The sequence below is a fragment of the Hypanus sabinus genome, chromosome 20 (assembly GCF_030144855.1).
Source record: "Hypanus sabinus isolate sHypSab1 chromosome 20, sHypSab1.hap1, whole genome shotgun sequence".
Lineage (NCBI taxonomy): Eukaryota > Metazoa > Chordata > Chondrichthyes > Myliobatiformes > Dasyatidae > Hypanus > Hypanus sabinus.
The window spans coordinates 45828328-45843658 of NC_082725.1; the positions used below are offsets into that span (position 1 = coordinate 45828328).

General features: G+C 37.1%; 1 protein-coding gene across 1 annotated transcript in view; it reads right to left on the reverse strand.

Moving 5' to 3' along the window:
- Positions 1-413: 413 nt before the first annotated feature.
- The window catches only part of anln (anillin, actin binding protein), a 67858-nt gene continuing 52940 nt past the window's right edge, over positions 414-15331 (reverse strand). Inside the window, exons 20-24 of the mRNA XM_059945421.1 lie at positions 14763-14875; positions 14197-14283; positions 10719-10826; positions 6894-7066; positions 414-1826 (exon numbers count right to left, since the gene is read on the reverse strand). Of these exons, the coding sequence (XP_059801404.1) occupies positions 1682-1826; positions 6894-7066; positions 10719-10826; positions 14197-14283; positions 14763-14875 (626 nt within the window). The 3' untranslated portion in view covers positions 414-1681. The remainder of the gene's footprint in view (positions 1827-6893; positions 7067-10718; positions 10827-14196; positions 14284-14762; positions 14876-15331) is intronic.

Consider the following 15331-nt stretch of genomic DNA (forward strand, 5'->3'; position numbering starts at 1 on the left):
TATTGTAGTGTCCTATGTTCTATTTCCCTGCTCACTTTGTTTTTCCTCAAACACAGTTTAATAATACTCAACAGATTTTGCCACCACAGATAGTTTACAGTTGCCAATTAACCTCCCATTCAACACTTTGTTGATATATGGGAGCATACCCACATGATAACAGGGAGAACAAACTCCAGACTGTGTTGAAGGTAAGAATCAAACCCATGTTGCTGGACCTGTGAGAAAGAGGCTCTACCTGCAGTCCCACTATGCCTTCTATTCAAAGTTACTGGTGCTCTCAAACATGCTGTATTTCAACACTTCACATTGCTCATTTCTGTATAAATTGTTGAGTATAGTATAATTACAAGCATTATTTAATTAAGTTTAATTAATACATGAATATACCTTTGAGGTAGTTTTCCATTTTAAAGCACTTTATTTTAGACAACTTGCATAAGAATATTTTATAATACATTTAAAGGAACTAAATAAAATAGCACACTTAAAGACACAGAACAAAGATGAAGGACAAAAGAATATATATAAAGTACATTTTTCCACTTAGTACACATTAGTGTGAGATTACAATAATTATTTGGTACATCTGTTTAATTTGTGAAAATGTATGGAATAATAACTATGTGAAGAATTTGACACATTCTATGATGGCACCACATATTTGGGTTCAAATTTTTTTATGCTAGTTTATCAGCATTGTCAAGAATTATCCAACTTAAAATTCTTACCACTGTAGGTCACATTATTGTACAAAATAGCTTAGTTAAAGGCAAAAAATTAAAAAAACAGACACGGACATATTTTCAAAAATTAGATTTAAAAAATTAACAGTGATGTTCAAAATAAACATAACTGTTGGAATTTAATGCAACTTCCCAAAAAATCCATCCAATTCCTTTTAAGTTGACTCATATTAAAGTCTTTATATTTGCTAAAGTTAAATGTCATAGCCTGCAAGCATAAAGCAGGTAATACATAGCAGCATAATTAGAAAGACATTTAAAATTATTGCATAGTGTATTCTGGTACCTCTAGTGCATCAAAATGCAGTCTACACAAACATGTGTTTGTATATTTGAACTTAACATTTTCTGGAATCAATCCTGGGGCCAGGTCAGCAGCCTTTTAAGTCTTAACAGCACAAACAGACCTTGTGTGTAAACTTTGCTAGCTCTTGACTGGGCTAATAAATGTGGAAGTGTTCCCCATGGAGGAGGGGTTAGGCTAAGACCTTTTCAAAACAAGCATTGGCTGATGAAGAGCAGCAGCACAATTAGTAATCTATATATATTTAATTGTTTTGGTTTATAACTCCATCTCCACTTATCATCAAATATTTGCTCTGTGTAGTTTCTTAAAAAGTAATCTCAAAGCCAAACTGTATAAGCAAACACCCACTTTGCAGTCTTAACTTTTGCAACTATGATTAAGTTTTCAAGAGGTACGGGGCATCTTTTCAATCCCCAAAATGGTTCACTGTCTTTCCTCTTTCACCTAATAAAGTTGCTGCTGGATTAACCTGTACTAGTTTGCTTTAAAAAAAAACATTCTTGGCAGACATACTTTTTGCCTGTGCCCAATTATTCAGTAACATAACATACAAAGTGTCATTACATATTTGCACTTGTTCAATACTCAATCCCATTGCAGGATTAAATTAAATCATATATAAACCTCGTTAGCACCTGTCTTCAACCTCTTTTAACAGGATATGAGGTGAATAGCAGGCACCTGGTTGCCAGGTCCGCAGATCAATTAGAGCTCTGTTCAGTTTCTGCATCCAGAGATTGCGTTCTTCCTTGGTATCAGCAGATAGCCAATTTCTGGAAAGGGAGAGAGAAAATTTTAAGATTGCTTAGAATGCTAAAGTACTATTTAAAATGCATATTCTATCCATTATAATGAATAAACAATAAATTCATTTGAATTACACTAATTTTAAGCTTGGTCTTCATTGTTTCTAGTCAGTTTTCAAATTTCTCTGTCCACATGTAGTCTCATTCACCTCCAAAATCATTAGCACAAAATCAAAGAACAGTACACCATTGGACAGGCATTTCAGCCCAATGTTGTGCCAATCTTGATGCCAATTTATCCTAAATGCCCTTCTCCTGTGGTCATTCATAGCCCTCCATATTCATGTGTCAATCTAAATGTCTCTTAAACTCCACCAAACTGCTTGATTTCACTAATCTATAACTTGCCCCCTCTTACTTACAAAGCACACCGTCTGGTGTTTGACATTTCTATCCCAAGGAAAGGGTTCTGAATGTCTATCCTTTCTATGCCTCTCAATTTTAAAAACCTCCATCAGATCTCCTCTTCATTTCTGATGCTCAAGGGAGAACAATTCAAGCTTGTCCAACCTTTCCTTGTAGCTCATTCCCTCTAATCTAGGCAGCATCCTGGTAAGCCTCTTCTATACTTTTCCACATGCTTCCAATAATGTAGCAGCTAAAAATACCCCAAGTGCGGTCTGAATAATGTTTCATATAGCTGCAGCATGACTTTCTTACTTACACTCAACATCCCTACCAATGAAGGCAGGCACCTATGCCATTACCACCATATCCATTTGTGCAGCCACCTTCAGTGAACTATGGATCTGGATGTCAAGATCCCTCTGTACTTCAATGCTATTTCAGTGTCTACCATTAACTGTATACTTTCTCCTTTCATTTAACTTTGCAAAGTGCAACAGCTCACACTTGCCAGTATTAAATTCCATGGGCCACTTCTCTGCCCATATCTGTAAATATTCTACAACCTGCTGCATTCTTTTCTAGTCCTTTACACTGTCCACATTTCCACCATCCGCAACCTTGCTAATCAATCCATCTACATTTTCATGCAAATCATTGGTACATATCACAAACAGCACCCATCTTTGTGCAACACCACTGGTCACTGGCCTCTAGCCAGAGTAGCAGCCTTCCTTCCACCCATACATTTCCATTTCTATGGGCTAACCAGTTCTGAATTTAAACTTGCATCTTTATCTTTTGAATCAAACTACCACAAGGGACCTTATCAAATGCCTTACTGAAGTTCAGGTGCATAACACCCATTACCTTACATTTATCAAGCAGCTTTGTCAAGGCATAATCTGCCTTGCATAAAGCGATGTTGACATGACCTAAGCAGGTCAGGCCTTTTCAACTGTGCATAAGCCCTGTACCTCAGTATCCTCTTCAAAAGCTTCCCTACCACTTACTTGAGGCTCACTGGTTTATCATTATCTGGATTCTTGAACAAAGACACAATGTTTGCTACTCTCCAAACCTTTAACATTTTGTCTGGCGCTAGTGAGGCTTTGTCAAATCCTCAGCAATCTTCTTGCTTCTTTCATTATTCTGGGATAAATGCCATTAGGCACTGGGAATATATCTATCTTAATGCTTTTCAGAAGACCCAGCACTACCTGCTCGTTGATTTAAAAATATCATAGCACATTAGCAAGTCCCATTCTGCCTTCACTATTCTCCAAATCCTTCTTGGTAAATACTGAAGCAAAGTCCTCATTTAATACTTCAGATACTTGCTCCAATTGCAAGCACAAATTCCCTCCTTTCACTCTCTCTTGAGTTAACCTCTTTTTTTAAATACAAGTGTAAAATGTCTTGGGATTCCTTTTTATCCTGCTTGCCAAGGACATTTCATGGCCCCTTTTGGCTTTAACTGCCTGCTTCAGCACTACAACTGTCCGATATCCAATATCATTTTATTTATAGTTTTCTAAATGTTACACATGCTTCTTTTTTCTTCCCTTGAGTCATCCAAGGTTCCCTTATCTTACTACCCTTGTCTTTAATTCTTACTAGAACCTGCCAACCCTGAACTCTGATCAGCTGGTCTTTAAATATCTTCTACATGTCAGATATGTACTTGTCGAATAGCTGCTGCTCCCAATCAATGCCCGTTAGCTCCCATCTTACCTGTGGTAATTTGATCTCTCCCAGTCTCATACTTTCCTGCAGGATCCATACTCATGAGCATCTTAAAATGCATTGTGGTCACTGTTCCTAAAATGTTCACCACTATCACCTGGCCTGGATCATTTCCCAAAACCAGGTTCAGGTTATTTTCTTCTCTAGTTGGACTCTCCACACACTGTTCAAAAACCCTTCTTGAATGCACTGGAGAAATCACACTCCATCTAAGCCTCTTATAATAAGGAACCACACAACAACAATTGTGTTGCTCTTACATCTTTCTATAACTTGTCTGCAAATCTGTTCCTCCACCTCTCAGTGGCTATTGAGGAACATATAGTATTTTCCCTCCATGTAATTGCACCTTCTTTATTGTGGGGCTCCACCCAAATTGCCTCTGCGATGAGCATTCCAGTGTGTCCTCTTGTACTGCTGTGACCTCTATCTTTTTAACCTCATCTCGCCACCATCACCTCTAAAGCAACAAAACCCAGGAATCTTGAGCTGCCAGTCCCTCATGTAACCAGGTCTCTGTAAAGGCAACAATATTGTAACTCTATGTACTAATCCAGGCTCTGTTCATCCTCCTTAATGAAATAAATATCCTACAATATTCTCAATGCTGAAATAAACACACTTCAGCCCATTAGTCCCACCAGGTTCATCAGCTTGTCTCTTGCTGTCCTTCCTTTCAGTCTTGCTTGCCATTCCATCTTTCTTCTCCTTAAGCCTACCACTTGTTCCCCTGCTACGGTTCCCATTCCCCTGTCACTCTTGCTTAAACCCTTCTGAGTAGAACTAGCAAACCTCCCAGTGAGGATATTGTTTCCCCTCCAGTACAGACACACAACAGTCTGTTTTGTACATGTCTCACCTGCCCTGGAAGAGAGATAAATCTGAAGTCCTTGCTCTGGTAACTTATCCTTAGCCATGAGTTGAATTGCACTGTGTATCCATTTCTCATCTCACTAGCGCATGGTACAGATAGTAATCCTGAGATTACAACCCTGGAAATCCTGGTCCATTTGCAACACATCATCCCTGGTCCTGCCTATGTCTGCTCACCCTCCACTCTCAGAACGCCCTGAACTCATTGTGAGGCATCCTTGATCCTGGCACCTGGGAGGCAACATACCATCCTGGAGTTTGACTGTGGCCGCACAAACCCTTGTCTGTACCCTCTACCAATGGGTGGCCTGTCCTTGCCTGATTTCATCCTTTCCACCTTAGCCTCAAAGCCAGGCACAATGCCACTAACCTAGCTTCTGAAAGGTCATCCCTCCAAACAGTAGCCAAAAGGATATATCTTCAAGATGGCACCAGCAACCAATGACGACATCCTGCAAGCAGCTCACAAAAACTTCTTCTTTTAAATAGTTTCTTCTCCTGAACTGTGAATGATTGCAGCTGGTAATTTCGATTTTGATTATTTATTTTTGGACTGACTGAGAAACCTGGTGCTTTTGCCACCTCCTGAGCGAATTTGGGGAGGTTCAGACTGGAGCGTGCAGCCATTGTTTCCCAATGGTAGAACACAAACCCATTGACACTTCCATTATTCCTTGCCGATTAAAGAGTCAATCAAGATTGAAATTGACAAGGGCAAGAGCGTGTTCAGCACCATTTGCCTGTGTTTGACTGGTCTCCCTCTTGCTGCTGTCGGAGGAATTGCAGCAGTCTTGGCCCCATAATACAAGGTTCGATCATGGCTTGTGGCTGTGGGGCTTTTTTTTTTACAGGGAATTCTACGGTCTGATGTTTTATATCCTTAACGCTGAATGTACTTTGTGGCTGTTGACTGTCTTTTGGTGGACTCTGAAGTTCATGTTCCATGTACTTCTGGTTACTCTTTTTTTGCTATTTGTGTGATTTGATTGAGGCGATTTGACACAAAACTATCTCTATAGCTATGGCTTGCAGTCATTAACACAGCGTTAAAGTGAAATAACTTGGTGGCTGTCATTCCTGGACCGTTTCAGGGATTTCACGGTTTGATGTGTAATATTCTGTGTTATTTGTTTGCTTTTTGCTGTTAGTGCTATTTGTTCTTTTTTCATGTGTAGGGTATGTGGTGTTTTCTTTAAATGGGCACAGTCATGTCTATTTTGTGTCTAACTGTGAGAGGACAAATATCAAGATTGTATACATACTTCGAACTTTGCTACTGTGGAGAATGACAAGGGAATCTAGTATCATTTGTTTACTCCCCTTACTTCTCCTGGCACTCATACATCAATAGCCTACACCTGAAGTGTAACCACCTCACAACCTCAACTTTCATCCTTAGCCTCCTGAGTAATCCAAGTACATCCTCTTGCATCTTCAATTTATTGACCTAGTTTGTCAAGCGCTGGGTGCATTTCCCACAGATGTAGTCATCAGAGAAAATGCAAAGTCCCCCGACTTCCCGCATCTTGCAGGAGGAACATTCCTCATTTTGTATAATAGTTTGACTTCCATTTTATCTACAATAAGTCAAAGGTCTCAGATCAACATGAAATTTTACCTGCTACTTATCTGTGCCTTTTCACTGAAGCTTTGAGTCAGTCTCAGTTCCCTATTCCTACACTGGCCCACCTTCCAATAGCTGTTTCACTTTACCCTACCTTCCCTTTATTGGCTGAGTTGCCACACAATTAGGCAATGAGGATAAACTCTGAAATGTTGCTGGTTCATCCCCTCTGCTGCTCTGGCTGCTGCAACTGTGAAGATCATTCAAAAAACTGAAGTGCAGTCTCCCCAAACATATTCCTTCATCTTAATAAAGACTTTAAATTAGATCCCCACTCAGTTTCCAAATCACAGGAAAACAAAGCAAGTTTTGGCAATCTGTCCATAATTAAACTTCTGAAACCTAGTTATCATCGGGATAATGTAATGTACAGAGTGACTGTTTATCAAGACGCAGATGTTTTTTTTCAAGGAACTTAGTTCAAAGTAATTGATTCTATTGCTCACTTGGTGACACAGAGAGTGTTCTTGCATCGGCTAACAAGTGTTTCTCGATCATCTTCTCGCTGAGGTCTTGCAGTGATAAGTTCAAATGTGTGTGGTCGAGCACAGAACTCACGGTTAGCTGGCTCTATTCTTCTGCTAGTACAATTAGCCAAGTTTATACGGCCAAGTGGATTCTGCAATAAAATAAAATGCTGTTTAATCATACCGATTTGTACATATTAGCATTAAATAAACATCAGCTAAGTTCATAAGCAAGATAAAAGATTTTATAGAACAGGAAAGTTAAAACACACTTCTCAATATTATAAAACATTAATACTAAAAAAATCGTAAAAATAGATTTTTAATTTCAAAGAAAAACAAAGTTTCTGGTGTAATTTCCATTTGTACACCACGTTTCACTTCTTCAAAATTACCTTGTTGTCTTTATTGCACACTGCAATACAGTAGTGATAACTCATTGTGTTCATTGCACATACAAATGCAATCTTTAATCAATCCAGACCCTTGTAGTTCGGCCCCCTCCCCATCAGTTTCAGTTATTAGGCACCTGAATAATCAAACTTAATTGATTATCTATTTGAAAAGCTGGAATCGCAGAACTCTGAAAATTGATGTTAATGCCTGGAAATGTTAATTTTGAAATAGAACTTGAGAGTCAATGAACAATCAATAGCAAAACACTAAACGTGATAATGTCAGCAAGGTGAAAAGGGTCTTGGTGATCTGGAATTAAAGGGAAAGTACTAAATACTCAGTGGGGAGCCTTTAAGAAGAGAGCTCTTGCTGCAAGAGAAAAAAAAGCATCAAAAGGTAGAGGTTCCAGATAATTAAATCTATTGATAATGACCTAAACAGGGGTAAAAGCTTTCAACAAATGTCAGACAAATTAAGAAATCAAGATAGAGCAGATCGAAGTAAGAAAATATCAAGGACAAAGACATAAGAAAAAATATGCAGGTGACATGCAAGGCAAGACCAACTTTTTGAGTATAGTAAATTAAAAAGTTTAGTCAAAGGGTTGTTTAGATCCAAAAATAATCTTATGGAAAGAGCATAATGATAATTTGACTGTGTATTTTCAATTGGTCTTTTCAAAACAAATGTAACAGTAAAAGACAAAAGGAAAATTGGGTATGAAGAAGAAATTAGTAGCATTCAGGTTGATGGAAAAGAATAAAATAGGATTAGAGTAGATGGAAACATAAGGTCAATGCAGCTTCAGTGGGCTGAAAGGCCTATTTTTGTGTTGTACTTTTATTATAACTCTGTAACTACAAAAGTACAGACAAGCAAATTTGAAAATGAAGGGGAAGTACAGAATTGATTAACAGTAATCACAGCAGATTGAAAGTCAAACAGAAAAACACTATAAAGAAAAATAAAATAATTAGACTGATTCAGCAAGTGAAGTGTTTCATATTTTTCTCCTTGGCACACTTCTACTACATCTGCAAATATTCAATTTCTTAGTAATCCAACAAGCTCTGTTTACTCAGGCTTATAAAATTCTTCATATATTCTCTTACAGCAGTTTCTTTTATTTGTTTCATTTTTGTAATAATTTACATCTGCATAACATCTTTAAAGTATAAAAAGTGGGAAGATAGTTCACAGGAATAAATAATAACACTGACTCCAAATTATATAGGAGTATAGGATGGGTTTTAAAAGAGTACCATGAAGTGTAAGAGAAGCCAAAGTCTAGGCAAAGAAATTCCATAACTTGGGTTGGGAAGCTGGATGGCCTACATTGACATTTGAGAATTTTCATTCAGAAGATGATTAAATAAATTAAACAGGTCAAGATCATGGAGAAACCCAAACAAAAATTAACAATTTTAAAGCTGTTACATTGCCAAACCATTTCAAACTCCCTGTCATGGACTTTGCAAATTTTTTCTGTAAGCATCCTATTTGTATTAAATAATGAACAAATAGGCTAATGGATTAGCCTGTGAAAACCTTCACATTTGAAACAGCCAAATGTAAATAGAAATGCTGAAAAAGGCAAAGTGCATATACCAAACTGAACTAATAGCCAAAATGGGCGTGTAAGAAATTTGTATTTACTCAAACTGGATGTCTAAGAAATTGCCTCTGTTGAAATCCATTTGTCTTTTGTGAGAAAATAGCTTGAGGGCAAAGAATATGAATTCCAAGATGTCTTAATGTCGAGATTCCATTTAATTCATCAGCTCTTTCTGTGTAATTTGTTATTCAACAAGGCATTAAATACATTGAAACAGGATGAAAATTACACTATGTTCTCCTCCTACTATTGTTCATTTTTGGTCCTCCTTCAGTATCATAAGTAGACCTACTGCAAAATAAAAATAGCGCTTTAATTTCTTAATTTTGTAGTATTAGAAAAAAAAAACTGACAGGAGAAACACAAAAGGTGCGCAGGGGTATTTTGAGCATTTCCAGGTTTTGCAAGTTTTCAATTTAGAAAAAAACAATGCAATTTGGATCCAAGCGTATGATTGAAAAGCAATCCAGTTCTTTACACAAAAAGGCAGTTTATAATCTGAACTAGCAGCAAAACTCTGAAATGGGGTTTCTGCTGCAAAAGTCACAGGAATAGACATGGAGACTCTTCTGTCACTTTAATATAATCATGATTGATATGTGAAAGACTGAAGGTCAGAAATAAATATCCTGTGAATGGTTAATCATCAGTGGCAGGTTTTGATGCTGAATGGTATAGCATTAAAAAGGTAGACATATTCAATGGTGAATGGAAGCAGTGAGGCTAAGCTCTTTGGTATGAAAAACACTACTGTGAAAAACACAAACTTTCTTTCTGTAATGCAGTATGATACTGGTACTGATGGAGAAAAGAAGAAAGTGCATGTAGTAATTGAATTAGATGAATCATTTCCTCTACTTCCCATCAGGACCAGCAAGATATTACATCACAAAAGATTACTGATGCTTCATTTTTACACCAAAAAGCTATTAGCTTCACTGCTTAATAAGTCTATTTTTTCCTTGATTTAACACTCAGCATCAGAGGCTGCCACTGGTGCCTAAACATGTACAGTCGGCCCTCCGTATCCGCGGATTCAACCAACCGCAGATCAAAAAAAATTCCAGAAAGTTCCAAAAGCAAAACTTGAATTTGCCGTGCACTGAGCACTATGCTGAGTCCACGCAAATGAAGTGATGTGTAGGCATACCCTACTGTAACCTCCCGCCATTTCACAGATCCTCAGTCTCTCTCCAGCACTCGATGTTTGAGCGTTGTTCACCTCGCGTCTCGTTTGATCACTACTTGTGTTGTGAGCAAGAGGAAGGAGTTTAAAGCTAGTAAGGGATGGCTAGCTAGCTATGTAAAGCGCTACAGCCTCAAGAACTTAAAGATCATGGGAGAATCAGCATCGGCTGATGCAGTATCAGCGTTCCCAGAAGAGCTATGATGGTTGTGTCTGTACTGAACATGTACAGACTTTTTTTTCTTGTCATTATTCCCTAAACAATAGAGTATAACAACTATTTACATTGTATTAGGTATTACAAGTAATCTAGAGATGATTTAAAGTTTACAGGAAGATGTGCATAGGTTATATGCAAATACTACTCCATTTTTTATAAGGGACTTGAACATCCATGGATTTTGGTATCCGCGGGGGGTCCTGGAACCAATCTGAGGGACGACTGTATAGGTCTGCCATTTCAAGAAACATACATTGGACCTTAAAAAAATACAGATAATCACATTTGGAGAAGGCTTCAAGGTGAAAAAAAGATATTTAATTTTTTTTACTTTTCACTTCAGCTGATCACTTTGGACATTGCAGCAATAGCTGCTGTACTACAAACCTTGGATTTTTCATCATCTGGATAGGTCCAGTATGAGATGCAGTTTCCAGATAAGACACACCAGCGTCGATGCCAAGCTCCGAAACCACTAACATCATCAAACATGGTCTACAAAGAAAGAAATCCATCGAGTTAGTTCAGAGGAAAGTATTAAGAATCTTATTGCTACCTATGAAGCATTAGATAATCAGTGTATTTGTTTGCAACCACACTAAAATTTCTACCTTATCCTATACCATTCACTGCATAATACATTGTGTAATTAACACCAGATTTTTTTTCTAGAATTGCTTATTAATGTACCTTCAAAAAGTAGATAAAGCCTGCAGAAAGCTACATGAATACAGAATCATTCTGGTAAGAGTGCTTAGAGATTGGATTGAGATCCATGATGTTACTAACTCTTCCCTCCCACATAACTTTTTCTGTTATCTATGTGCCTATCTAAGAGTTTTTAAAAAATGTCCCTAACTGTCCATACAACCGTTAGTGGGACTGTCAATCTATTGCCTTCTTTCTCCCTTGCAAAGACCATCCCCAACTCAATGCGGAATTTTGCATCCAGCTATTAGCTCACTTTTTCTTTGTTTTATCTGCAAACCTTAACAATTATTTCCATGTAAGCATATAAAGTGAATATCTAAGGGCACAGGATTGATCCCTGGGAAACCCTAAATGTTGTTTCCAACCTGGAAGTATTTATTTCTACTCAGCAGGTTAGGTAACACAATGAAGAGAAATAGAGCAGGTTGTTAAATTATTTTTTGCTCCAAAAGTACTGTCTAACTGTTGAGTATTTCTATTAGTTTCTGCTTTATTTCAAATTTGGATTATCTGCAGTTTATTTTTGCTTCTTAACAAATATTTACAGTACGCAACCATTGATATCAGATCCACTATGACTTTATTTTAAATAATAACCTTCTGTGTGGCATCTTAAAAGTGCATTTTCAAAATTCAGATATACTATATCTACCAGCATTCGTTTATCCACCTTTTAGGGGTAGGCGCCTGAAACAAGATGCCAGTCATGGTGGTGGAAGCTGAAACTGGCACTTAAGAGGCATTTAGATAGACATGTACAGAAAGGAAATGAAAGGATATGGATCATGTGCACACAGATTGACTAACTTCATTTGGGATAATGGTTAGTGTAAATAGTGTGGAGCAAATGGCTATGTTCTGTGCTGCATTGTTCTATATTCTATCCTCTCATTAACTTTGGCAATTCTCAAGCAAGCTCCCTACCAAATGCTATAGAGAATGACAGACCTAGCTCCTTTTGGAGATACTCATAAGAGACCACAAGCAGCACCAGCATTTTAGGTCTTGGGAATGGGCCAAGAATGCAGCAAAATGGCTTGAAAGCCTGAGTTAGGCGATAAGTACTCTTACTCTTCATCACCCACCAGCACTTAACCCTTAGCAGATAAAATATAGCTGATCAGAGGTTAAATCTATTACCTAAAATTAATCAAGACATGCAGTCTTATAATAGTTATTAAATGACCATCCGAGCTCCTGAAATTACTTGAAGTCAGGTTTCAATTTGAAATTTTCAAATTCTTAGCAGATCCAACCTACTAATTGAAGGCTGAGAAGTTCCCTTGGTCTATAATAGACTTAACACCATTGAAAGTCCAAATCAGACACAATTATCTTCTTCCTTTATTATTTTGTCACAGGCAAGAGCACAAAAAGAATTTAATCCTTTTAAACAGTGTGCAGAATGGGAAGAAGTCTTTAAATCAAGCTTTTATATTGAAGAAAAGTGACCATGATGCGATTTGCATATTAGAAAAGTTTCAATACCACCTCTCAATTATCACAAACACCCGAATCTATTGCTGTGCTATGTGGGGAATAAAAAATCTTTGTTATCAGTTGGTTGCTGCAAAATAGAAGCAATAAAAATAATAAACTAGATATTGAAAAAATTAATCCCCTATACATAAATACATACAGTGAAATGCATTAGCATCTAACAGAATCGGGGCAATTTGCAAGTGTTGCCACACATTCTGGCACCCATACAGTATGCAGCCAACATACAACAAGCATGAGCAAAACAAAACCCCCCCACACACACACAAGCCTCCAACCCCAGGACAGACCAAGGCTCTGGCTAGATAGCACAAATTATTTATTAGTGAATTATTTATTGATTCAAAGCAAGAAATTTACTCTGTAGTGAGATGTGCATATATATTATTTCAGTTTAATTCAAGGATGAGCATTGAAAGTTTATTTTATATTTCACTAGATGGTGCTGTAATATTTCTATAGCATTTCTGATAAACACCCAAATACCAGAGAGATTCTTTGGTGCTTCATAAGATCCAACTCAAGATAAGTAAATGAAGAACTTTGTGGACTCCCAGTGAACTCTGGAGTACAGAATACTAAAGACTCACCACCCTCTGGGAGAAGAAATTATTCTTCTAAATGGTCTAAGCATTGTTTTGAATCTATGACCTCTGGTTCAAGAGTTCTCAGGCATGGAAAACATTCTCTCCATAATCACCTGTCGAGCCTTCTGCGAATTTCAATAAGAGTACTTACACTTGAAAACCTAGTCTGTTCAGTTACCCTTTACAGGATACAGCTGCCAAGTCAGGAACATATGTATCTACTGAAATTTTACTGCATATTCTATGGCACAAATGTTCTTTTTTAGGAAAGAAAAGCAAAATTGTAAACAATATCCCAAGTGCATATTTTCATTAAAATCATGCATTATAATAAGACAGGCAATTGTAGTAAGTTCTCTTGAATTTTTTTTTCTTTCCAGAGATGCTGCTTGACCAGTTGAGTTCTTCTGTTAATTTTCTTTTTGTTTGATGTAAATCTTGCCCTTGAACTCAAATCTTCTTGCAATCAAGCCCAATATACCATGTACTATGCTAATTGCACCAGTACACTAGATTCTAATGACTTCTGTGCACGACACACAGTTCATTTGAACATCAATATTTTCCAGTCCCTCACCATTTTTCCACATGCACTTTAACACATTGTTGATTGCTTATGTAGTTTGAGTTGAAACCTCTTTGCATCCTCTACACACAATCCCACCCATTTTCATATCATGTCAAAAGACCAAATGCATTATTTGATCCCTTCAGTCAAACTACTGATGTAGATTGCAAATATTTGGGAAAAAGCTTGTTACCCTACTGTGCCCCAGCCAATATATCCTGCCAACTTGAGAATAACCTGTTTATTTCAAAACTTAGTAAGCAAATAATGAACTCTCATAAAAGCTTGGTTTGACCATAACTGGAGAAGTTCGTCCAGTTAAGGCTGGCACACCTTAAGTAAGATGCAGTCTTCACTGTTCCAATGAATTTAAAATCCAGATGTATTTAAAATCATGAAGAGTACAACCGAAATAGAAGAGGAAAACTACATGGTAAGTGGTTTGGAATAAAAGGGATAGCAATAGAAACAGACTCATATAACAGTATTCAGTGCTTACCAAAAATCCACGCTCCTCAATCATGGAATCAACTCGGCACTGCAGTTTTACACAAATATGACCTTCAAGAGGGGACAAGAAGGGAACCTACAAAAGTCATCATATTACATATGATTTGTACTTTTAAAAATAAGTATTTTGATAGGACTTGTCTTCTATAAACAAGCATACTTCATTCTGTATTTTGTTTTGCATTATAGATCTGTAAACTTAAGGTTATCAGATAACAATGTGTGCAAAGATCATTAAAATATCAAAAATAAGAATGCTGTTGCTTTAAAAACTAGCAGTACTGTTTGATAACTATTAGCTTTTTCAAAAATGTTAACAGCTACCAACTACTATTTCCAAAATCACTAATAATATTGGAACTTATATTAATTAACCAAACTAATCTCAAATACAGTTCTCAGAATTAAACGCATCAAAGAATTAAGACAGATATCCAAGACTACTTTATGACTACCGCATTTACACAAAAAATATCAAACAAAACACTTCAATTGCTAAAAATATACAGTCTAAAACAGAATTTAATCCATTTTAAAGTATTCTGATAGGCTAACCTTATTTAGTTGGAATTTAGAATTTCCGACAGAAGTGAGCAAGAATTTGTGGGATCCGATCATGCTGAAATTACTCGTGCGCACTGCATTGGGACCTCCAGGACTTGCCAAAGCTACATATGAAACAATAGTTTGAGGAAAAATTGTTAGCATTTTCAGTCACCTTCAAAAATCACCTCAAAAAAATCAGTATCACGTGACTACATTTAGAACCAGGGAGATGCACCTCTTCTCCATACAAATTTAAGCGGTATTGACAGCTAGTCTTTAACTGGCCACATCACAAATGAATAATCTGAATGGAGCTAGTAGAAATCATATCCAAAATAGATCCAAGGCCTATTTTGGATTGTTGTTGTATCACGAGGACTTGAAAAATTGTCAATGGCTAATGTGGCATTGGCAATGTTTCAGGGTTCCTGGGGCACAATACACAACCTGTGAATTTGGTTAACTTGCTGTTTGATAAATACATGTAATGAAGGTCAATCGCTATACCAGTTTCAAATACACTCATACTTGTGCCCAGCAACACAAGCTCCAGGCAACCTTATGAACATCTGAAGCTT